Source organism: Urtica dioica, chromosome 12 (assembly GCF_054948205.1).
Source record: "Urtica dioica subsp. dioica isolate 48M chromosome 12, U.dioica_male_clone48M_v1_H2, whole genome shotgun sequence".
Taxonomy (NCBI): domain Eukaryota; kingdom Viridiplantae; phylum Streptophyta; class Magnoliopsida; order Rosales; family Urticaceae; genus Urtica; species Urtica dioica.
In genome coordinates, this window is record NC_142767.1 from 22,128,644 (window position 1) to 22,154,692 (window position 26,049).

Below are 26,049 nucleotides of genomic sequence, written 5' to 3' on the forward strand. Positions count from 1 at the left end.
CGAAATCAGCGCGAGCCAGATTCTACACGTGGCAGAAATGAATCTAATCTTCTACTTCTCTTGTCTCTGTCCCTCCTTTATTGTTTGGACCTTTATTTTTATTCGTGTCTCTCCATATTTTTATTAGGCATTTGTTATTCATTTTTTTTTCGTCTTGAATGTTACTTCTTTTACTGGATCGAAATAACTGGCCATGTGCGACAGTTATCAACAGTTGTATTTAGTAATTTTTTTTCCGAATGTAGTGAAATCTAAGACATGTTTTTGTTACACTCTACGCATGTGTAGCAAGTAAGAAGTAATTAGAATTGGAATATTATTTAGTATATAAACTTTGATTCTAAATTTAATAGGGTAGCCGACTTCATGAACAAAATATAATATGACATCTAAAACACTTCTAAACACTTTGGATTTCATAATACAATTCGTGTACTTAAAAATAAAAAGTCTACCACTCAAACTGAAACAATCGACAGATTTAATATGCACACAAATTTGCAATATTATCGGGTTAAATAGCGTAATCGCATATCATTTAATCTTATGCTATGATAAATATATCAATAAGAATGGTGCGAATCGATTCAGATTATTGTTAAATTCTCTCGAAACTCGTGGCATTTCTCTCTATGACGCCATTTCTAGGGCTTTGAAAAGAAAAAAAGTTAGGGTTTTCCGATCGAGTCAAACCAAGCCATGGCCGATTGGTATCAGCTTTTCCAGTCGATCTTCATCGGCCTCATCTTCTCCTACCTCCTCGCGAAGCTCATCTCAGTCGTCACCTCCTTCAAGGACGAGAATCTCTCAATCACTCGCCAGAAAAGCGACGAACAGTCGGCTTCGAAGCTCACGGCGGTCGGCGATTCGACTGAGATTTACACCGGCGATGTGGATTCCATGGCCGCCGAGCACGGGAGCGTGAGAAACGACAGCGTAGAGGGAAGCAGCGACGATGAAGACGACGATTGGGAAGGCGTTGAGAGCACGGAGTTGGATGAGATTTTCAGCGCCGCGACGGCGTTTGTGGCGGCGGCGGCGGCGGATCGGCAGAAGGTTTCGAACGAGGCGCAATTGCAGCTATACGGACTCTATAAGATCGCCACCGAGGGGCCTTGCACTGCCCCGCAGCCTTCCGCCATCAAGATCACCGCTCGTGCCAAATGGTATTGTCTCTGGTTCTCGTGATTCAGATATATATACATAGCGTTTTTTTGTGCGATGAGGATCTGTGTGAGTTTGGTTTCTTGTGAAATTTGTGAGAAAGAAGTGGTTATTTGTTGTTTGGTGAATGTGATGCTGTGATTAGGCTTCTTTGGTGTTTGTTCATTGGTGTTAAGAATTAGGAATAAGGTTGACTGTTGATTAGGATGTTAGAGAAGATCGTTGAGTTTCCAATTTAGGTTTTTTATTGGCGTTTTATCCTTGACTGGGAAATTCCTATCTTGTAGGTTGAGCATACGAATTAGGAATAAGGTTAACTGTTGATTAGGATATTAAAGAAGATCGTTGGGAGTTTCCAATTTAGGTTTTTTATTGGCGTTTTATCCTTGACTGGGAAATTCCTATCTTGTAGGTTGAGCATACGAATTAGGAATAAGGTTAACTGTTGATTAGGATGTTAAAGAAGATCGCTGAGTTTCCAATTTAGGTTTTTTATTGGCGTTTTCCTTGACTGGGAATTCATATCTTGTAAGTTGATTTGGATCGGTTGTTGTAAAGGCCGTGCAATGATTTGTGACTTTCATTGACAATGTTGCCTTGATGCGTCATTTTGGTGCTTTTGTAGTATTTAGGCTGTTTGCTATCTATTTGGGTGATTTGGCAAGGTATTAGGTTAACAAGAGTGGAAGTACACAAAGTTTAGGGAAAATTCCTTTTCGTTATGTTTTAGCCAGGTTAGTTATGTGTGGTATTTATGCTTTGTTTTCACTTTTTCTTGGTTATGAATGGCCATGATTCATGCTTTTAGGTATATAAGTGGGAAATATATATAGGGCTGTTTCTGGTTGGTATGAAATGCTGTGATACAAGATGCCTAGTAGTATTTGAAACAATAGTTTATCATATGTTTATTTAAGAAAAAAAAACCGGTGATGTAATCTGTTGGAAATTTGGCTTTGTTGTGGACATTGTGAAAGCAGTATATTATATTGAACGAGAATGACGATTACGGAGATGGATACTCATATGGGTTGTCCGCCAATTCATGGGTAGTATTGTTTCCCATAAGGGTACTAGCATAATTTCATTAAGCTTAACAAGACATTTCCATCCAAAAAAGATATCAAAGAAGACATTTCTATTTAGGTTAACGGAACGATTTCTAAAGGAATTCTGTGAGAGGATTCTAAGTAGAGCAAATTGTTAGTCCCTGCTTGTATAAACTCGTTGGTTGAGGGATAATTGAAAGAATTCTGTTTACTCAATATCTTGTGAAAGTTATATCTGAATGATCATTTTAGGCAAGCATGGCAGAAACTAGGTGCAATGCCTCCAGAAGCAGCGATGGAGAAATACATTGACATCGTAACAGAGCTTTATCCCACATGGCTGGCAGGTGCGAATGTGGTGAGACTGTAATTCCTTCTTCTACTGTTAAACTTGTACTCTTTACTTTTTTTCTATTGAAAAAAGATTCCTTAGTTGCTTCATATATGATAAACAGAAGAGCAGAAATGAAGGCAGGGATCGGACTAGCTCAAGCTCTAAAGGACCAATGGGACCTGTTTTCAGCAGCTTCGTTTATGAGGAGGAGTGTGCAAATGATTCGTAAGGTTCTTTGAACTTTTATTTTGGAAAACAAACGTCTTTAGCAGATTTCGACTTTTCCCGTAGAGTAGTCTCCTCAGAGATGGTTTCGTTTGCTTTCATGTGATTCTCTGTTTGGAGTTCACCCACTTTTCATCTCTGGCTTGGGACTTGGTAGATAGTCTCTCTCTTCTCGTACATCTCTGTTCAATGAACTAAAAAGTACATTTGCACCATGTTTCAGGAAGATGGAAGCTATTCACGACTACGCGAGAGAAGGAGAAATGGATAATCTGCTCAAATGCATTGAGAGCGGCATTCCGGTGAATCTGACGGGTTAGTTGTTCTCCGTCTCTCTCTCTCTCTCTCAATCCGAAGATTCATATCAAGTCATACTATATTTCTTTCTAAATCGCAGATAGCGAGGGTCGAACTCCGTTGCACTGGGCCGTAGATCGCGGTCACCTCAACATGGCAGAGCTTCTCGTCAGCAAGAATGCTGATATCAACGCTAAGGTATATCATCATAAACTCCTCCTTCATATTCTTTAAAAAATCTCAAACATGACGTGGATGTATATGTGTATTTATATATATGTATGTAATTTTTCTAGGACAAAGAAGGTCAAACAGCGTTGCATTATGCTGCGGTGTGTGAGAGAGAAGACATAGCGGAGTATTTGGTAAAACAGAACGCTGATACCAACGTAAAGGACGATGAAGACAACACTCCGTACGATCTCTGCGAACGCAAATGGCCGTGGATGCATAGTGCCAAGGTGGAATGAAACCGAACATCTCAAGTTAATCTTTGCTACCAAAAAAGAAAGAAGAAAAAAAGAAGAAGAAAAAAACATCTAGTGGATATGATGTATATGGGTGATATACACAGTTTCAAAAGTCTTTTAATCTCATGTTATACTTGGTTATATACTTCTAATGTAGAGCATTTTCTTTCCTTTTTCCTTTTTCTTTTCTTTCTCTTCCTCTAATTAATTCCATAACAAATGTTATCAGCTTTCTCATCACTGGGTGGAAACTAATAGGAAGGCTTCCCGGAAATTCTTTTGGGTCCTTTGCAATTGATCAACTTTTTCAAAAACGGTCATAAGTTCATATTGTCTCGTGCTTTTACACATTAAAGAAGGGTATTTCGTTATGGGAAGTGATTGCTTATTTGGTATTTCTTTTTTCTTTTTCTTCGTTACTGCCCTAATTCTCTAACATCTCTGAGGTTGCGTTGTCTCTGAGAAAAGAAAAGAACGCTCCCAAAGATGTGTTGTCTCTCACATCTTAAAATTTTAGCCTAAGTTGCTAAAATTTATAACAAATTTTATTTTTTAAGCCTTAAAAGTTAAAATCCATAAGTTCAGAGACTAGTTGTGTAAGAAATTATAGAAATGTGGCTAATAGCACGCTAAGTGTCAAAAATTAAAAAAAAATACGTCTCTTTGACAAAATACTTTAAAGACCAAACTAATTAAGAAAAGTATGATTTTATGATTTGTCGTTGCATATGTCATTCAGGAGGGGTATTGGGATCCGAATCCTGACCGGTTTCCTTTGTGATCTCGGGTTTCACGGCTCATTTCGAACAGAGGAAGAACTCAGTGAGCTATCTTCACGGACTATTGAGCTCAGTAATTAACGATGGTTCAAATCACCATGCAAAGATAGGACTGAACTGGACGCACGTCGTGAGCTAGCAACTTAACCGACGAAGTGTCCTCTAATTTTTTTTTTTTTTTTTCTAATTACATGCTTGCTCGAGCCCTAATTACTGTTCTTTACTCCTCATAGAGTCGTACTGCACTTCAATAATAAAAACCTACTATTCATTCTCATATTATTTTACAGTCTTCGTGTTCTATATAATTTATTTAATTAATCTTCCAAATACAAATTCATATATTTTAACGAGAAGCGAATTTGATTTAACGAGAATTCAAGGTGCAAATTAAAGAAAGTCAAAGCGGGCTTTGTTTTTCGAATTCGAGACTCGAGAGAAATCTCACGTCAACATAAACATAGGATGTATTACCAAATAGTAGTAGATGATTATGTATTTTGTATGTTTGAATTTTAAAATGACTATTTTATCAGTATGTTGTTGAATCATGATTTTGAATCTTTTTTTAGTAGTGCTCAAATTTTCTAAATTTGTTGTAATTCTATAGTCTAATAAATATAGCTGTATGTATAATAGTTTTTATCATAGCTGATTATGTTTTATTAGTTGTGAAATTAGATTAACAATAATTTTTTCTTCATACACATATATATCGTTCCAATTTTGATCAAATTTAAGAACATCATGATATACCAAAAAATAGTCCAGTATGTAGTTTTTTCTCACCCATAAGACACTAGCCACGAAGATATCAAGAAGTGTGGCTTGTGAGAGAATACGCTTTCAATTCCATCATCATATTTTCCTACAATCTTTGTTTATCTTCTTTTTTTTTCTTTTTTTTTCTCCATCTCGAAATGTTCAATGATATACTGGACTACAAAGATGCGAAACTATATATACCCTTCTTTGGAAGAGCTTTTTCCGAAGATTGCGATCGACAAAAACAAGTTCAATATATATATGTTAGTAATGGAAATATACTTCAGCTTCTTATGAGTTAAAATTGTTCTAAGGATAATATAAGCAGTTAATTAAATTAATCATGTACATGGCAACGGTCATATATGAAGCCTTTGCAATTCTCCTTAGAATAAATGGTATTTTTAAAAAAAAAAGGTAAATGGTAAATTTTCTTAAATGACCTATTGTGAATTTGTTTCAAGAATGACGTGCGTGCTAACTTTTATTATTGTTATGTATATTTATGATATGACACTCTCCACCATGTGCATATGGATATCAATAGTATCAAGATATAAGAAATATAAGTTTGGTGGATCGTGACTATTCCCATATACATGATATCACATATATTCTCTGCCACAAATCCACTCTCTTATAGTACGTGTTCAATGCAAAAATAACAAATATTTGTAAATGGGATATATTTGATAAGGAGAAAATAGGATATTTTTTTTTTATGAAAAGGAAACAATTACAAGTAAGCATGCAATAGGAATAGCAAGTACCACCGACTATTATTCAAGTGACTCAAATCTTTTTTTTAGCACTTTGAATAATTTGATATCACATACCGTCCACAGAATATGCCACGAACCTTATTCGTTTTTATCATGGCATTAAATAAAATAAAACTATTTCTTTTGAACCTGAAGCATTTTGAAGCAAATTGAACATAACATGTACAATGGTCAAAGTGTTGTGTGATATAGTGATGGCGTAACAACAGTGTACAAATCAATATCTTTTTATGTACAGCACATGACATGTTTGATTGGAAAAGTAGCCCAAATACTTATGTGGTTTTTATAGCAAGTATTAGGTAGAATTAAGGGTATTTGCATTATGGTCCTTACATTTGTACGCGTTGGCATAAATAATACTTGAATTTTGAGAACTTAGTACATGTGGTCATTGTACCTAATTATATATATATATATATATATATATATATATATATATATATATATATATATATATATATAGATATTCAGGTGTGCGCAACATGACCCTTTTTTAATTATATTTGTGAAATCATGTAAAAAAATCATCACAAAATACACTTATTCCTGCTTTAGCTTATTAGTTGTGATTTTTACTAGTGAATTGAACATTCTACGTCACAAATTTGAAATGTCGTAAAATAAATGAACGGAAGTTAGATATAATAGCTATATGTTAAATTTTCAAAGTTAACTAATTATTTATATATTGAAAAAAAAAATCTACTACAACTCGTAAAGTTTATGATCGTATGCAAATAGTAATGCCGAAAAAAATGACAGTATTCCCATCCCACAATGTTAAAGCGTTGCGCGCAAGAGACAAGTTAGACCTAAATTAAATGGCTACTTAAAGCCTCTCTAATGATTGCGACCATGACATTGTTTGGTCTCCTCGAGGATAATTAGGTTCATATACCCTCTCTTATTTATTTTTTTATTGATGTTATTATAAGAATAAAAAAAATTCAACTCTTGTGAGTGTTGGGTTGTTTAAAATCCGTCTTGCGTTTCAAGTGCTTTATAGCTAATTGTTGATATTATCACCAACATTCAATCACTTTCTCCCATTCTATTAGTCAAGCTTTTATTTTATTTCATTTATGTATTGTAAGTTGTAATCCACTATTTGTGTTTGCTTTCGATTTCCCAACCATTGACTTCCAGGAATGGACGAAAGCCGAAAAATGAGGATCAAAAGCACAAAGTCTCTAAAGTGGCGTTTGGTACCACGGAAAAAAGAAGAAGGAGATGAAGGGGTGTGATACTTTCTTTATTGCTAAACTAGTACACTATAAAGGTGTGAATTTAGTTTTGGCCAACGTTTAGTCAAATAATTATTTTTTTTGTTGATGTGATAGTTAAAAAAAGGTAAATAATCAATTAAAATGTTTGAAATTTTTATATATTAAACGTTTCGTAAATCTTACGTATAGTCATAAAAATTATATGACCTAATAAATGAAATTGATTATATATCTATGATATACGTCTATAAATATATGAACGTGATTATTTACGTAAAATTTATGAAATATTGACTATTTAACAATATAAAACTGTAAATGTGACTATTTACCTAATTGACTCATTTTAAAATGTATAACACTCTCGAATATGTCCTTTCTTGAAATAACAAGCGGTTTTTTAATAAAAATAAATAAATCTTTTATTGTTAATAAATATTAGATATTTTGTTTCCATCTCTCTCTCTCTCTCTCCGATTATGAATTTTTTAATTGTTGTTCCAGGTTTTTTTTTTTCAAATTCGTCAATTAACGTTGTTTAAATGTTTTTCCAAATTTTACTTTCGAAGCTTGTATTGCAAATTATGTAATTTTTTTGTTAATTAACATTGATAATTTGCTAGTTTCTATGGCATTTATGTTTTTTTTCCTTCAAATTCTCTTATTAACGTTAATTAGCGTTATTAGGTTATGGGTGTCTATAGTTTTTATATTTTTAAATTTTGAATTTTTGTATAGTTCATCACTGTAAATTTTCGTTAATTATTGTTAATAGTTACTATTTTAATTTTTAATAACTATGTATATTTTATCATTGGTTTTTTTTGCAATTTTTTTTTATTTTTTCCCTCAAGTTTTCTTTAATGATTTGCATTTTTAAAGGAAGCAGTGTAGAGATTTTAATTATTTCCCTTTTTTTTTTAAATATAGCATAGAGTATTTGGGTAACTTAATAAAATGCAATGGGTATTTAACTAAAACGTTTGAAACATTGGCTAAATTGAAATTTTAACGTTTCAAAATGACTAGTTTGCTATAATAACCTTATTAGTATGCAATAGTCAATAGTGTATGACAACGGTCAATAGTGCCCTTAAGTTCTAAATGAAATAGCTAAAATTACGTTATTTAGTTTTTTTACACTGTCAAAAAATTATTTACATGGTTAAAAGATTTATTCACACCTGATTCTTGGACATTTTTTTTCATAAATTCGAACTGTTTTTTTTATCAATTTTAAATAAACTTTAACTATTTTGCAAATTCATTAATTTAATTTTTTTTTTTTAACTAAAACACCCATAATATTATCATTGTGACTACTGATGAACTTTTGTCAACTATTTACATTGTATTTCATCATCAAAATCAGCTACAAATAATAATTTCAATTACACTTAACTGAAATTGTGGTTAAAATTAACCGATCGATTTAATCTATAATTAATTGAATAACTAAGTCACCAAAATTTGGAGATTTGCTAAATAAGTAACTTTTTATAAATTTTAAGTAAATTGTCATTACGGTGATGTGACATTGTTTTGACATTTTTAATATTTCATTTATACTCTTGAAATATGATGGTTATTTACAATTGTTAACAAATATTTACAACAATTAATGTCTATTTTGATTTTGTTAATAAAATCTCGTGACTATTTAGTTAAAATTTATCAAAAGTTGACTATATAGCAAAACTTGAGTTTTAGTACGGCTATATATCTAGAGAGCCCTTTAATTTAAACGGGTAAATTATTGGTCATTAACTTGATGAATATACATTTGATATATAATTAACAATTTGACCCACTACTCTATTTTATATACAGATATGCCATTAGTCAGACAATAGATCAATGATTACTGGTCGGAAAATAATTAATCCCCGGAAATCTGTAGTGTTTGGTAACCACTGACTAGACAAGGAAAAAGAAGTGCCATCATTATCATGCAATATTACTCCGGTACTACACAAGGGCAAATGCCAAATATATTATTGTGATTATGCAACAAAGACCTTATGTTCAATTAATATAACTGTTGTCGCTCTTATTGATTAATAGAATTTGTTGTGTCTTGTGTGCATTGTATTGGTCCATTTTTAATGAATTCAATGATTTCTAGACTGAATAAACGGGCACCAGTAGAAAAAGGATTTACACAGGGGTTTTCAAAACTTCAAATCAAACATCAGTGGACTTAAGTAATTGATTATTTTGATGAATTAAGACATGGTAGAATATTAGAAAGGTAAAAGTAAATTGACTTTGGAAAGGCAGTTGTAAATGCGGAAATGAGAGGAAACAAAAGCAGCAGCAAATTTGAGTGCATATATAACTTCTAATAAGCCATGCAAACAAAGTACTCTGTACTGTTTGTCATGCATATTATTTGTAATTTTAATATATTGCAAAATATAATCATGAAGTTGACCTGATTTATTTTTTGTGGGCAACTAAAGCATTCATCTTCATCATTCTGTTTGCAATGTGGGTGGGTTTGCACAATGACAACATGAATATAAAAGAAGAAATTTCAATTTTTTTTTACCAAAAATTAAGAAATATCAAAGTTAGACTTCATAATTGTAAAATATTTAAAATTGGACTTTGACTTAAAATCGGACAAAAATGCTCTTTCCGATGAAATTCATAGCTTTTTTTGACGAGTTATGCTGATTTACGATGAAATTCAAAGATTTAAGATGATTTAAGATGATTTCGAATGAAATTCAAAGATTTAAGATGATTTATGATAATTTTCGATGATTTAAGATGATTTTCGATGATTTAAGATGATTTCGGATGTTTTCTGATGAAATTCAAATATTTAAGAGGGAAAAATGGACTAATATGGCATTTTTGTTCGATTTTGGGTTAAAATCCAATTTTAGAAATTTTGAAGTTTAGTTTTGATATTTCTCCATTTTTGAGGTCCAAAAAAATGAAATTTCTCATATCAAATGTCTTGTCTTGAATTGGAGTGTCTAACACAATTGTTCTACTATTATAAAAGTTTAATACCAATTTTTTTTTTTTACTTTCCATAAAAGATATTCATTATAATCATCTACCAGTATATGAAAATTTCGTTAAAGTACATTATTCAAATTTAATAATAATTAAAAATTCACCGCAATTTAGAGATTAATTCACCGCTACAAAATATATAAAATCTTGTTTTGTGATATTATTAAAAAAAATTCATTTAATTTTTTTTTTATAAAATAACTTTATAAGTATATACGACATTATTGGTAAGTCATTATAGCTCTTAATATGCCAATTAACCTCTTTGAAATATTATGTTTCCCACTAAGTATAATATTTTTCATCTTTAGTATGACCCATAATAACCATCTCTCTCTCTCTCTCTCTCTCTCTCTCTCTCTCTCTCTCTCTCTCTCTCTCTCTCTCTCTCTCTCTCTCCATGCAAACCATCCCTATTTAAGCAGGCTTTGAGTTCACTATATCGTTATAAATAGAGCATAAAATCTTACTAGAGGAATACGAGATTAACCAAATATGGCTCTTAGAAACAAGACCCTTTTATTACTCTCTCTTATGCTCCTCATCACTTCTTTTTTCTCAGGTGAGTTAATTAAATATTTGTAATCTTAATTTAATTCCAAGACACCTTTTAGCTTTAATATTTATGTCAAATATGTACGTAATTAATGAATAGCTTGATCTTTTTTTTTTTTTTTTTGCAGTTGAAGTTGAAGGATTCAAGAACCATAATATTAATACCCCTTTAGTCAAGCAGCTTCAAGAGGTAATAAAACATAATTTTATTATACGGTACATTTGTATATGTAGATTTTTAATTATTGCATAACTAATTATCATGTATATGCACATTTTGAAGGATGATTTGCGAGTGAAGATCTATAAATCGCGAAAGCTTTTGACGAACGGAGCTACTCTTCTGGATTATGATGATGCTGAACCAAACCCTAGGCATGACCCTAGAAGGAGAAGATCAAACCCCTAAACTTTATATATATATATATATATATATATATATATATATATATACACACATATATATAGATATAATCCTCTTTCTCTATCTGATGAGCTAGGTTTTGATGATAGAGATATTTGGAATTATTGCTGTTGTTATAACTTATAATTAACTACTCTAGCTCAACGAGTTAGCTAATTAATTAGCACTATTTTATTATATATTTTAGATATTGTAAAATAACTCTACGTGGTTAGCCATGTAGATTTGAGGCATCAAGTATGAAGTCAAATTACATCGTTGTTTAAATTAAATATACGAACAAATATGTAATAATTACAAAATAAAGAGACTCAAAACTCGGTCTTGAGTTTATGCATTGCCGAGACTAAATCCTGCTTGTTAATAGTAATACATTGATATTTTGAATGCTGTCATATCTCATATGTGGTATATAGCTATAATTTAAAAAAAAATCCTTGCATGCTTTTAAACGTACGTTGACAGAATTCGTTTTCTTTTTTCGAACATGGTAATTGATGATGATGATATATATATATATATATATATATATATATATATATATATATATATATATAATATATATATCAGTAAGATTTGTGGGACAAAATTATTGATAGGACATCACTATGAAGTACCCTATAGACAGTTTTATATATTCCTTCCCAAGAAGCAAATAGAACTGGTTTGTCTTGTAGAGCTAAAAAGCTGCTGTGTCAAATTCCACTCTACGTTTTCCATGTGATCCAAAGAAGAGCTTGATAATAAGTTAATAACACACAGTATTGTTAGGTCGTGAGATGCCTTTTTTTTTTTTTTTTTTTTCTTTTCTTTACTGAGCAAAGCTATATGGTTTTGTTTTTAGCATCGTCAATATAGATATTGGTGAGACCCCAAGCATGATAATTTGAATGTATCAATCAACTAAACGACCTTCATATATTATTTTAGAAAATTGGATATATATGTATATATATATATGTATGTTTTCTTTTATCAATTCTATATGAATTTTTCTCATAGATAAAGAAATTTAACACTAATTCTAGCATTTTCGTGTAGGATTTCAAAATTGTGAAACTGGTTTCTTTCAACAACAAAAAATTGTAAAACTTGTACGAGTCCTTCATAGTCGAATTTATATATAAAATGAAATCTCTGATCTATCATACTATGACAAAACGATGTCATTATGACTTTACACGCTAAGAAATATCAGTCATTGTAGTAATTTCGCGTCATCTATTGGGAGTATTCAAGAGATATTTTGCTGAAGAAAAGCTACGGCTACACAGGTAACACGGTTAAGAAATGCATCGCAAAAGTTTGTTGAATTTAGTATTATCATATGGTCTTTGATATATCCATATTTTAAACATATAGAATGCCATCTTTGTAGGGTTAAATGTCATCAGTATATAATCACCTGTATTACAGCAACAGGTTGGATAACATATATATACATGTCGGGTAACGGGTGTAATAGTCGTGTACCGGTTAACCCGGTTCACTAATTAAAAAAAGAATAACCACTCAACAAGTCTAATTAATATCGATTAAAATTTAAAACTACAAATTTAAAGGCCGACTTACTAAAAATTCGGAATTCATCATATTCACAATACAAATAATTAAATAACTATGAAGGTAAATAAGTTAAGAACTAAAATTAAATTATACAAGTCGGGTTAGCTTGTGTCCGTAGCCGGTTAATTATTAACGAGTATTACATGTTACCCGTTAAACCATTTAAATAGGCATTACCCGGCCCGTTTAAATTGAGCAACGGTCGGGCAAACAAATACTGAGTAATAATGTCATTCCTATGTATAATCATCATGCTATAAAGTGTTTTCACTTCTAGAAAACAGGCTTTGAACGACGCAATTATAGACTGCGCTCATGGAAAAAAGCGCAGTCTAAAGATTTTTTCGGTTTAATCCAATTGCATAAGGCCACATGGACTGCGTAGTGAAGTTAGCGCCATTGGAAATATTTTTGCAACACGTGGTCGTGGCAATAAAAGTATACACGGCGTCTATACAGAAACCGCCGTGTATAGCTTCAGTACACTGGTAGTTTGACACGAGTCTGGGTCAGAATATAAACAGAGTTCGCATAAAAACGCCGTGTATAGTTTTCAAATTAATTTACTATACTCATACAGCTCATATCAGTCCCGTACTTGATCTTCTTCATCATCACTCTCACCTTTCTCTCATCATCGGCCCCTCTTCCATTGTCATCGACCACACTCTAGCCCTCCCCTGCCACGCCGTCGTTCTTCTTTCTTGATTCTTCGCGCGGTCGGTTTTAAAGTCGGGTTCGTGATTTTTTTCTTCAAAAATTTTAAAATTATTACTTGTTTGCATAGGTTATATGGTGGTTTTCCAACTGTTTTGAAATGTTGGGTCTAGCATTGTAATTTCTTTTTTCGTTGGGTTCTAGTATGCTCTAAATTTTTATGGGTTATTGTATACTAAGTTAATGTAGTTGTTCTATAGCGTTTTTGAAGTATTGGATTGGTGTGATTTTAACGTGTTCGTGCTCTCCAACCCTGTTCTTAGTCTGTCGACCATTTCGGGGTCAAATTTCTTCGATTCTTAAGTTTTTTTTTATGTTATTTTTCATTTGTTTGATTGTTGCATTGTTATGATACTTTATTTGGGTTTGTACAATTTGTGTTCGGATTGTTGATTTTGATAGATTTTAACTCAAATTTGTGAATGTTTCTAAGTTGTATGGGTTTAAATAGGCTATAAAATATTGAATGGGTCCAGTGATAGGTCTACCATGATATGTTTTAAAGGCGTTTATATTAAAACGCCCACTATTGTTTGAAAAAGAATTTTTTTTGTCCTTTTGTGAAATGATTACGTATATAGTAAAGTTTGTCCTTTTGTGAATTCGTGATTTGATTACTAAATGTTTGGTTGTCTTTGTTTGATGGCGTTTTTTTATTTGAGTTCAACTACCGTGTCATTTGTGTTTTAGTATACATTTTGTTAACTTGTTGGATTTGATATAATTTTTTTTAAAGTCTTACAAAATGGACAAGTTATGGATGACTTTACATAGAGGTACAAAACAATACATTGATGATGTGGAAACTTTCTTGAGTCAGTGTCGAGCGGTTCGCGATAATGTAAATCGAATTCTTTGTCCTTGTGAGAAATGTGGAAATTATCAATACGGGGACATCCGTTCTTTAAGAGATCATTTCTTCATAAACGGTATCGACATTGGCTACACTCAGTGGGTACATCATGGTGAAAACTCTAAGAAGCGCAAGAGTATTGAAGTATAGGCCGAAACAGTTCCTGGTGGTGACGAAGGTGACGCTCCGTATGTTGCTGAGTTGGTCGATGATCTGCAAGATGAATTGCTTGATATGCATCGTCTATACTTGTACATGGCGTGTATATATAAGTGTTGTGAATACTTTTTCTGCCACAATCCAACTTGGCTCCAACGTGTCACAAGAATAAACTGCGCTTATTTTGGGCGCCGTCTAAAATTTTTAACGTCACACGATACAACGGCGCTCTACTAGCGTTGTTATATGTATTTGAATGCGTATTTTAAACGTCTTCGAATGGCCTTTTCGTAGTAGTGTTTTTTCCTATTTGCTTTTCATCAGTGGCTATCAGACCACTGGTGTGAGATAGATCAGAATTATTAATGGTGAAGACCTTGGGAAAGCCAAAGACTTGATATCGGTTTCCCTTTGCTATATATCAAAAGTTTTATTGTGGCTCAAGTAAATAGACACAAGATTTTATTAACAAACCAACTTTTGACACAGCCAACTTTTGGTAAATTTTAAGTAAATAGACACAAGATTATATTAACAAAGCCAAAAATACGTTATTAGTTGTAAATAGTCGTTAATAATGGTAAGTAACCATCAGACTCCAAGGGCATAAACGAAATGCTGAAAACGTCCAAACAATGTCACATAACCATAATAACTATTTACTTAAAATTTATTTTAAAAAATTGACTATTTAGCAAAAATCTAAAATTCGGTGGCTTGGTTACTTATAAATTTGTGCTATTCCCTTGTTCATGATTTCTATTCATGACCTATTTATTCCAGCTCTAAGAGTAATTCTTTTTGTGGGCGTTGTCTATGATGTTGTTTCTTTTGTTGATAATGGTGCCAGTCTCTATCTCGAATGTTCCCGTAACCCACCTCTAGAAACCAAGGAACCGCGGTCCAGCACGGACTGAAATAGAAGTCGGTTCGACAGCTTTTCAGGTACATTTTAACATTGATCCGGGCAATCACTAGTTTCGCAAAAGTTCCACACTGGTTACACATACATACGAAAATGTGGATTTCAAACTCCTATAAAAGTAGGAAATCCTATAAAATTGGTTACATTATAGAAGTAGGAAATATGTTGCACAACATTATAAACAGCTACATAATATAATTCTTTTGATCACTATGTGGATTCCTATACACCATTTTAAACGATAATCACCCGGAGGAACCTACAATGGAACCATAGATGTCATCCATATCCCTAGCAATAAAACCCCCACGGTAGCAAAAGCCTGGCCTAGTTCGAACACGACATTTTGTTCTTCAAGCGGCAAATTTCTCCAATCCGTTCGCCTACACAATATTTGAAATTTGTGAATCAATTTCGGGGCGATAGAAATGAACCACAAGGTTCAAGGGCTGTTATAAAAGATGGTCGGATTAATTACCCTAAATCGACAATGACAATGCTAACATTATCTTGAGTGCGCCGATCCTGTAATTATTTTCTCGTGAGATTAAGCTTTTCATAATGATTGATGAAAAACGAAAAGAAATAAAATTGTCCGCGTAAATGCTTTTGACATTACCAGAGCCACTTGAGCAAGTGCTTCACAAGCAACCTGAAAATTTTATATCGGGACAAGACATTAATTAAGCACCACTTTTGGCCAATTATAGTAATTATTACTAAAAACAACTTAAACTTACTAATTCTGAAAATCAAGCTCAACATGAGAGAGATCAGTACCTGAACATCTCCGTGCTGTCGAAGTTGGTTTCTAACGAAATCGACTGCTTCTGAGCTGAAAACATACAAACAAAAAAAATTATTTCTTAGTTACTAAAAAATAATATAAAATTAATAAGCAGAAGAGTCAACATATGATGTGAAAAACCTTTTGATATAATCCCACAAGCCATCTGATGCTAACAGAAGAAATTCAGTGTCTTTCCCGAGCTGCACTTGAAAAACATCCGGCATTGCAGTAACCAAATCTCCTCTGAATTGTACACTGCCACAACATTAGAAACATAACGAGTTTAATGTCCGCGCTTTGCTGCAAAGATTTGGTATTTAATAAATAAAATAATTAATAAGATAGTGACTAATAATAGTTATATATGTATAAAAATATAATACGTATCACATTGTATGTTTTATACTAATATACACATTTTAAGAAAAAACAATTACTAATGTACACATACATATACACATCATGAGTTTGCTTTTGGATACTAAAAGGTTTTTACTCTTCATTTCATAACTAAATAAATCATGCGAGTTATTATATTATTACTTGCTCCTTCTCGCGGCGTTGTGATTGAAGAAGACTGCTTGATTGAATGAGAGTGGATATATAAGAGGACAATAACTTAATAAAACAATGTTGACAATTTGCATTTAGAGAATATATTTAAATTTATTAATATACTCCCATCTTTGCTGAATATGTTTATATTAAATAAATACTCATAGATATTCTATAAATTGAACACAACAAATATGATAATGTATATTATACCATCTTCAATTACATCTTTCTTAACATTTTTCATTATTTTAATGATGTAATATTTAGCTAAGAAGAAAATTAGGTTGCAGAATAAATTAAGGAAAAATCAGAGAGATGTATAAGTAACACTATTGAGTTAAATTTGAGTTAATAATGATCTATCATATTAACTATTGTATAAGTTTGATCAAATAATTTGATTAGGTTACACCTGAGCTAATTAAATCGAATAAACAATTGAATTAATGATATTAATAAATTAATTACTATAATTATTTTCATAAATTTAATTTTAATGTTTTATATTTTATTAATTTATTTTTGTCCATCACTTTGCAATAATTTGATATATTTATATGGATAGGAATCACTTCATAATTATTTAAAATTTTGAAGATCTTATAACAGTGATATTGATTACTAACTGCAATATTTTTTTAAGGTTTATAACAATTTTATAATAATGAAAACTCACGCAAAGAGAGTTATGCATCCAAATTCCAAACTTTTTTTTTTTTGCTAGCTAGGAATGGTAGGACCCACACATTAACACTCTTAATAGAGTTTTCGATCAAAAAATTTATATAAAATAAAGGCTTTAGAGAACTAAAAAAATATAAAAAATGACTACAGGATTTTGGGGTTTCTTTTTAGTATATTAGGATAATTATGTTATGACTTCTCGTCTAGCGTGACAATATATTCAGTTTCTTCTAGTACAAGAAACTGATTACTGAATCAATCATATATTGAAATCTCACTATAACTTGCTTGATCTTTCGAAGGACATAAGTGGAGTATCGAAACAGGATGACATTGAAGAAATTGAGACAGAAACGAGAAATAATTTTTTCGATTTTTTTTTCTGCATACCGTGAAGCAAATTTTTCTGGCCATCTTCCTTCTTGGACTCCTTTCTTAACCATCCTGTTCATGTATTTTAAAAGAGACATTATATATTTATAAATAAATTTATTTGATGATGATGATGATGCGTTACAAACCAAAATCATATATCAAGAGAACTTACTCGTTTTTCCTCGATTTGAATCGCTGGTCTCCAAATGCACGAGATACGGCTATATCTCCGCAAATTCTTCCATTTGAGATCTACGAGCATCAAAGAATGCTATTATGTGAAACAAAGTGACTAGGAAAACTGAAATGAATAGAATTTTGAAAAAAAATAGAAAAGAGAATAAAAATCAAAATTCAAAAACACACCCATCCACCTGCTTCTCTGATCCTTTTGATTTCTTGAAGAGAGGCTTTGTTGCTTCCATATGGCCGGTGAGGATTGGTCAACTCTTCGACTTTCCCGGTTCGACACAGAACCTGAATCAGTAATTAAATCATATTCACCGAAAGAATGTTTTTTTTTTGTTTAAACGTTGTTCTTTCATCGTCTTTTTCAATCGATTTTCAGTGCTAACACATACCACGCAGGAATCGCCGATATGAGAAACAAACAACGCATCGTTCCCAACGAACATAACCGTCGCCGTTGTTCCAGATTCATCCTCGTCGCCGTTCAACGCAAGCCTTTAATGTGCGAAATGAAATCCTCAACATGATGATATAAGAAAGAATAGCACAAGCTGAAATTCCAAAGAGGAAAAAAAAAAAAAAAAAGTGTTTGTTCTTACAGCTCCAACAACTTCTTATCGGCTCTCTGAAAAGCCTCTTCCAACGCGACTCTAATGGCGCTGAAGCGTTTTTCTGTGAGTAAAAGCCCACCTTGCAAAGCCGAACAACACTCTTTGTAGAGCTCTTCTCTGACCAAATTTTAAGAGAAACGAATCATATATAGAATCTCCTGATTTTATATAAAAGCAACGACTACGAATCTCCTGATTTTTTTCGATTCATTTTTCACGGAGACAGAAAATTTCAATATTCCGAACCTGAGAAACTTGGCGGATGAGAAACCGCCGTGACCGTCGAAAACAGCGGCGAACAAGAATCCGTCAAGCTCGTCGGATCGGACGACGACCTCGTCCTCCATCTCCTCCCTCGGACCTTGAAGGCTCGTCGATCCCCATCGGATTCGGCCGGATCCGGTCAACGCCGTTGACTGAGCGTCGATGGCTATGGCGGAGCAATTCGCGCTGGGTCTCCTTCTCGCGGTGGTTTTAGGGTAAGAAGAGTGACAGTTTAGGTATTTGGTGAAGAGAAACCTCTGTAACTGTTGGCTTATCAAAGCCATCAGTTACCACTCAACCGCTTCGAACTGAGTCGGACTCGCCGAGTCGGGAGAGAATCGGTGGGAGTGGCGATTTCGGGGATTTGATTTCTGTGACTAAGGAAGATAAGAAGCTGAACGATCCTATGCCGCGAAATTATTTTACGCTTGTGAATGACTGTCCTCTTGCCACGTGGCTGGTCCCCACTATTTCCCTGTTCTTTTTAGTTGCTTGCTTGTACAGTAGTAGTACCTAGTACAAATACTTGTTTCTTTTTAATTCGCTGAGAATTTGCTAGTACACTATTGCTTGGTATTACTATTATTACTAATATTATCATCAAAAAAATATATTATCATCTAGTACTTAGTTAGCATTGCTAATGATTGTCGTTTTGCTTGATTTTTATATTTCTATACTTTCCAGATTTTCTTTTCTCCGCATTCTTTTCCTGAGCTGAGCTGAGCTGATATAGATTCCCAATGCAAGAAAATAAATTCACTCACCTGGGTTCTCTTTGTCAACTACCAATGCTGATATAATGAAGAGAAATTAACATTAATAATACCTTTTTTTTTTTTTACTAAGGCAGTTTTTTTTCACGACCTTGATTTGGGAAGTGGCGTGTATTTATCTCTACGAATAATACTAAAGTAAACTCCATGTTTTTTTTACAAAGACGTGAAAACATTGTTTTTTTTTTCTTTTCTTTTCCTCTAAAATCAAGTGTGTTATGAAGCTAGTCGTCAAAAAATAAAATAAAAATACTTGCATTATGATCATTATTTTAAAGGGAAATTTTTTTTTGAAGAAAATAATAATATATGTCAATTTCCCTTACGGCAAATCAGAACCCCTCCAACAAAACACACATACTCTTGTAGAAAACAATTCCTTTTTTTTTTTTTTTTGTTATGCTCTAGTGAGTGTTCAATAACATACAACTTTTTTTTCTTTTCCCTTTCTTGTTGATCAAGAAAACTCTTCCTTGATAAAAGACGGGCCGGGCTTGTACTCGTCGACGGTGGCGTAGGCGTCGGGGCGGTCGTAACCGGCCTCGTTGACGCGGTTGCTAATGACGTGAAGGATGGCCTTTTTGGATCCGCCATAGGCGTCCCTGTCGTTGATGACATACTCTGTGGCCTCGGCCGCGATCTCGTTCACGAAATCGAAACGGTTGTCTTCTCTTAAAAGAAGCCTCTCTATGTCCATCGTCAACACTTTCCCAGCTTCTTCGACTTTCCTCACTTGCTCCTCCAGAAACGGTACTCTCTTCTCTTTACTGTACTCCAACTTCTTGTCGTTCTTCGTCTGAGAATAACACACATCCCCACAAACTCAAAATCAATCACTATAAAGAAAAGAAAAAGGTTTTATTTATTTATTTATCGGGCCTTGATATCTTAGGATTCTAGTTAATCTTGTTGTAGTGTGTTATATATGAGAGGGTTCACAAGTTAAAGGGTTGTGTTGTAAAAATTTTACTCAAACTTGAGCAATTTTTAATCTTGTGTTATTCTATTTTTCCTAGTTCTAATTCTCTATTAACAAAGTTCGATTTGTGTTGCTTGACTTCTAAGGAATCTTTTAATTTTCTTATATGTTATAATAGTAGTATTTTTAGGTTTTTGCGCGATAACATAAAGCTATAATTAGTCGTTCGAGGTGGTTTTAGGATAATTGGTACTATCTCAGTTTATATATACATGATGAAGTTAGAATGGATTTACAATCAAATTTACGCGAGTATAGAATGAAAGGAAGAAATTTCTATTGGGAGAGTTAAGCGTATCCCCGATACCCTCATTATCTTTGTAGTTTGTACCCATTTATCAATTAATTATTTCTTTAAGGCAACGACTTATTAAAACCAAATAAAGGTAACAGAAAAAGGCATAATTTGGTTTTTACATCACCTTCATGTAATAACAATGGCATTACTGCACAGAGACTGTTATTTCCCATCTGGCAACATGTTGGTATGAAAATAAAATCAAATATAAAAACCACTAGACTGTTTATTGGTCCGATGAAGAAGCTCCAAATCGCTTCCAAGTTCAAACTTTTAGTTAAACAAATTCAGAAGAAGAAGGGAAAGGTTTGAACTTAGCTAGACAAATAACTCTTGTTCGTTGCAGTTTTGTTTCAATAAAAGAAATATGAACTCGGAAAAAATAACGTCACTAGCTCATCATCACAATGAATAACTGTTTATTCTTTCATGTCTTAAAATCTCTGTTATAGACATAAGTTTCTTCCAACGTTGAATCTCTTAACCTGAATCCTAAACATCTAAACGATTACTTGAGCGGACTAAAATATCAACTTTATAGTCAAGAAAAAATAGAAATAAAATATCTCAAATTTATACTACGCAACTTTAAAAAAATATATCGGCTTTCCAGTCATGAACTCTTTTCTTTTGATTTTTTTAGTAGTCATCACAGCGTTGAGTAATAAGATTATCCAAATTCAAACCTCAATTCCATCCAAGCGTTTAATCAATGATTCTAACTTAGAAAACAAGCCAAACAGAAACAGATACTAGCCCAAATACATAGCGAAAAGAAAAAGCATTTGGATTTGTTACCAATTTTCTTCGCCGCCAAATTTGCCGACCTTCGCTATTCTTCTTCATTTGTGAAATTACCTGAATACGACGGAGTAAATCATTGTCTTCTTATTATTATTATTATTATTATATATATATAATTAAATACCTGTGTCTTAGTCGAACGATTGCAAGCTATCGAATTCCATGGTCTCGGCTCTATCCCCTGCGTTCAAGAAAAAACGAACGAATCGATTGCGAACTCGAAAAGGAAAATAAAGAAAGACGATGCTTTTCAATGAGAAGTGAACACAAAATTACAGGGGAGAGAGTGAAGCGAAGCGCCATGGAAGCCATAGGTGAGCAATGAACGATTTTGCCTCGCTCTATGTTGCTTCGGATTACGCTTCGTTCCAGTTGAGTGGTCTCTATGACAAAAATGTCCCCCGTTAGCTTATGGAATTTACGTGCGTGCCATCGTAGAATGACCTGTCGTTTTTCCGACTCGTGCGACAAACTAAATTGGAAATTTGGAAAGGTTGCTCTTTTTTTTTTTCGCAGTAGAAAATCTATGCCTTGTTATTCCAATTTTTATTTTTCTGCGGTAGAAATCTATTGACTAATTCCAAATTATCTATAAATAATAGACCTTATTTGGAGAAAAACCTGAAGATGACGTTGATCCTATCATTGTATTGTATGGACAACTAATGCCATTTTCTACTGTGCCATTTTTCTGCGGTAGAAATCTATGCCATTTTCTAACACTTAGTTACGCGAAACACAAATTAGTATGTCATACCCAAGGTTTAAAATATCGATACCGATACACATACCGAGGTTCTGATTTTACGGATATATCGAGTATCGACGGATATATCGACGGATATTCTATAACAATTTCAATACCGACTACCGATGATATCGGTGATATATCGATGATATATCGATTACCGACGGATATATCGACATAAATCCTATAACAAGTAGATATTTTTAAATAACCAAATATATATATATATATATATATATAAATATATATATATATATATATATATATATATATCTCATGGAATCCAAATTATGAAAATACAAAATCAAATACTACAAAGTTCATGACAATTCCAATTTATCTATCCTAATTTCAATATCACATATTCCCGTCCACAATCATAAATTCCAATTCACACGTTGGAATATCATAATTTCTACACTAACCTTTATAAAGATTCTGAAAATTTTCAACTCGCCGGAAAATTCTCCGGCCGCCGTCAAAATGGGTGGCGGGTCGTCGGAAAATTGAAAAACTCGTCAGAAATTTTAAAAAAGTTGGGGATCTAAAAAATAATCAAGTACTAATCTCAAATATGCAAAAAATTTCAACAAAACTAGAGTTAAATCGATGTAAAAATGAAAAAAAAAATTCAACAATATCCGAACTTTATACTCATACCAGAGATATATCGGCTGATATCGGCGATATGGCATAACAATCCTTCATCGTTCGGTGATTTTTCACGGATATATAGGGATATACCGATATATCACCGATATTTTATGGATATTTTATAAAACGATAACGATTATTGATGATTTTTTACCGAGACTTCAAAAAAACCTATATATCGGCGATATATCCCTATATATCGCCGATATTTAAAACCCTGGTCATACCATTCTATTTTGACCCCTAAATTTTGCACTTCTATTCATTTTTTTGTTATTATCGCCACTGCACGAGTTGCTCTGAGTACCAAAAACCTTTTAGATTAACCACCTCTTATCCTTTCTTTTCTTCACTCTATAACCCTAGAACTTATAAATTCTTATATATTCTGTCACAGAAATAAACTTGATACATAATCTGAGAGCATCCTGCAACTAAAAGCAAAAATAATTTCATTTGCGTAAAGCAATTTAGTCAACGTACGGTTTCGAACTATATAACAAACATGGTTTTACCTTGTGTAACAAGATTTCAAGGTACCAAAACAAAACTTCCCGAAAATTATTTCAAACACAAAAACAAGAGGCAATATATGAATATAAACTCCGAGTGGTTCTCATCGTTTTTTCTGATCCTCAAACTTGTCGATTGCGATTTGGAGCTCGTCGGTACCGCCGACAGCTCTCATGGTGTAGAAATACACTCCAAACACAAACGCTGTTAGTCCTCCGGCCACAACCACGTTCTTCGTCCTCCCTCCAAGCCCTCCAAATCCCACCAATCCACCCATTTTCACAACCTCGAACCCTAAACGCCGTTAAGCCCAAATTCCAATATAGTTACAATCAAGGTTACAGTTAGGACTTAGGAGGAGATAAACAAAACAATCTTGCAATGGGAATTGAAACAATCATTCTAAATTTAAGACAACCAAAGGGTGTGTTTTCACTATGTTTGGCTTCACAAGGTCATGTAGTCTTATTAAGAGAAGAAAAAAGAGACAAATATATCTACAACAACTTTATGATAATGTTTTTCATCTATGAGATTTTCTTTATCAACTAGTAAAATTTTCAATATTTTGATGTAGATAATTAATACATGTAAAATTTACAAGTAATGAAGATCTTATAAAATGAGGCAAACACACAGTTTTGATCATATATCCACTCTCAGCAAGTCATAAATTGGATTACTCACAGCAAATCAAAAACAATAACACAACGATACAACAAACTTAATGAGGATTCTCTCTCTCTCTCTCTCTCTCTCTCTCTCTACACAACAAATAGACGACCGAAATTTGGTGTTCATCAGTTAACACCTAACGAATGCAAAACAGCAAAGACGATCATAAAAATCAATTCAAACACTTAGGATCAACTCAACTCGAAACTCAGATTCAAACACAAGAACACAAAAATATTCGGATTCAAGATCTCGAGAACCAAGAACACCGGAAACTCGCATAATCCTGGAATCACCCAATCGAGATCATTTTTCGGCCAAAACAGATTTTTGAAAGAGCAATTAATAGAATCATCACATATTTGAGTTAAGGAACCCAGGAATTACAAAAGCCCCAAATAACGAGAGAAAAAAATCAACCTATGACCAAATCAATTAAGAATACTTAAGAACATCAATTGGAACGAGAACAAAACCCTCCCTATTTAATTCTCAAATTTTCGGACCTAAGAAAAGAGTGAGGTTTTCCTTACCTAGTGGTGAAGATGATGAACACCAAAGCTCGATTTCCTCTCCCTCAACTCCGAATCGCGACGAGAACCTTAAGAACATAAACCCATAATTTTAAAAACCCTAAATATAGTTGAAGGAGATTCGAAGGGAAATTGATTGAGATGAAGAGAAGAGCGACGTGTTTTTCTACCTTGCGATTGAGGTCGTCGGTTCTTCTTTCTCCGGCGAGATTCCGACCTCCTCTTTCTCTTTTGTGATGTATTTCTGTGATGCTCGAATGAGGAAAAGGGTTATGTGGCTATTTATGGCTTCCAAAGTTTGCATAATTGCTTATTTAAGTACCTAGATTAAATTGCCCCTTCTAATTTCCACCACAGGTAAATACTTTATTCACTCATTTCTCTTTCAGATTGGTCGTTTCATTTTAAGAGCTTATTAAAACCTCACCCATTTTTAAATGGAAAGTTAAATTGATAATTTCCAATATATATATGTCCACTATATATAAAGGTGTTTCGGAATTTATACTTTCTCTTAGAATAATTTATTTCACCAAAAAATTCCAAATACTAGATCGAGAAATTCAATTTGATAGAGACGAACTTAAATTTTCTCAAATCATATTATAAAATCTTGATAAAGCTTATGTACTTTTCTTCATAAATTATTGGATTAATCGATGCTCTCGATAAATATCTATTGAATCGATTTAAAATATGATTATCAAATAAAACTTGTGTGCGAAATTCCTTTTTGAAAGCTTTTACAATTTATAATACAAGAATATAAAAAATCCCAATGTTACGTAAAATAAATCATAATAGATCACATCAATCCCATAAATAAAAACAAATACAAAAAATTAAAATAAAAATAATTCATCGATTATTAACAAAAATGAAGTCGCTTTTAATCTAGGTCACAAAAACGAATTGTTAAGTGTTCTTCTAAGTATCTTGTCGCGATATGACGGTAACTAATTTAGAAGTGACATGTCGCTTTTGACGGATCGTTCTTGCTGTTGGATTAGAAGTATCATATTGCTTCTAAGTCCGTATTAGAAACGACATGTCGCATCTAAAATACCACTTCTGAATTATTTTCAGAAGCGACTTTTGAGTTTTTATAAGTACACATGTCGAATCTAAAAGTCAAATTTATCCTTGTGTAAAGAGGTATGGGTCCATGTAATACCCATGAACATTTGAATAAAAATTCTTAGTATGAATCTCACATTGATAACTAAGAACGATTTAAGAGAGCAATGTTGGTATATAATGGAGATGGATTCACAC

At 32.8% G+C, this 26,049-nt stretch overlaps 5 protein-coding genes across 5 annotated transcripts; 2 read left to right on the plus strand and 3 right to left on the minus strand.

Moving 5' to 3' along the window:
• The first annotated feature begins 549 nt into the window (after positions 1–549).
• On the plus strand, positions 550–3,716 carry LOC149380407 (acyl-CoA-binding domain-containing protein 1-like). Its single transcript, XM_089603235.1, has 6 exons — positions 550–1,166; positions 2,466–2,571; positions 2,669–2,772; positions 2,996–3,087; positions 3,170–3,267; positions 3,366–3,716. Exons 1-6 carry the CDS (start codon positions 700–702, stop codon positions 3,537–3,539), a joined length of 1,041 nt encoding a protein of 346 aa, XP_089459361.1. The 5' UTR covers positions 550–699; the 3' UTR covers positions 3,540–3,716.
• Positions 3,717–10,576: 6,860 nt separating this feature from the next.
• LOC149380408 (uncharacterized) lies at positions 10,577–11,445 on the plus strand. The gene is made up of 3 exons (XM_089604275.1): positions 10,577–10,686; positions 10,808–10,869; positions 10,963–11,445. The coding sequence occupies exons 1-3, from the start codon at positions 10,620–10,622 to the stop codon at positions 11,086–11,088; spliced, it is 255 nt and encodes an 84-aa protein (XP_089460401.1). The 5' UTR covers positions 10,577–10,619; the 3' UTR covers positions 11,089–11,445.
• A 3,961-nt stretch (positions 11,446–15,406) lies between these two features.
• On the minus strand, positions 15,407–19,194 carry TAP38 (thylakoid-associated phosphatase 38). The gene is made up of 11 exons (XM_089603777.1): positions 18,777–19,194; positions 18,519–18,647; positions 18,312–18,414; positions 18,097–18,207; positions 17,903–17,982; positions 17,746–17,799; positions 16,252–16,368; positions 16,104–16,158; positions 15,943–15,975; positions 15,802–15,848; positions 15,407–15,706 (listed from the first exon to the last, which is right to left on the minus strand). Exons 1-11 carry the CDS (start codon positions 19,076–19,078, stop codon positions 15,583–15,585), a joined length of 1,155 nt encoding a protein of 384 aa, XP_089459903.1. The 5' UTR covers positions 19,079–19,194; the 3' UTR covers positions 15,407–15,582.
• Positions 19,195–19,805: 611 nt separating this feature from the next.
• On the minus strand, positions 19,806–22,063 carry PTAC7 (plastid transcriptionally active7). The gene is made up of 4 exons (XM_089602274.1): positions 21,928–22,063; positions 21,776–21,832; positions 21,646–21,705; positions 19,806–20,366 (listed from the first exon to the last, which is right to left on the minus strand). The coding sequence occupies exons 1-4, from the start codon at positions 21,961–21,963 to the stop codon at positions 20,028–20,030; spliced, it is 492 nt and encodes a 163-aa protein (XP_089458400.1). The 5' UTR covers positions 21,964–22,063; the 3' UTR covers positions 19,806–20,027.
• A 1,419-nt stretch (positions 22,064–23,482) lies between these two features.
• Positions 23,483–25,024, minus strand: LOC149380411 (cytochrome oxidase assembly protein). Its single transcript, XM_089603375.1, has 3 exons — positions 24,945–25,024; positions 24,775–24,842; positions 23,483–23,860 (listed from the first exon to the last, which is right to left on the minus strand). Exon 3 carries the CDS (start codon positions 23,841–23,843, stop codon positions 23,670–23,672), a length of 174 nt encoding a protein of 57 aa, XP_089459501.1. The 5' UTR covers positions 23,844–23,860; positions 24,775–24,842; positions 24,945–25,024; the 3' UTR covers positions 23,483–23,669.
• Between the last annotated feature and the right edge of the window lie 1,025 nt (positions 25,025–26,049).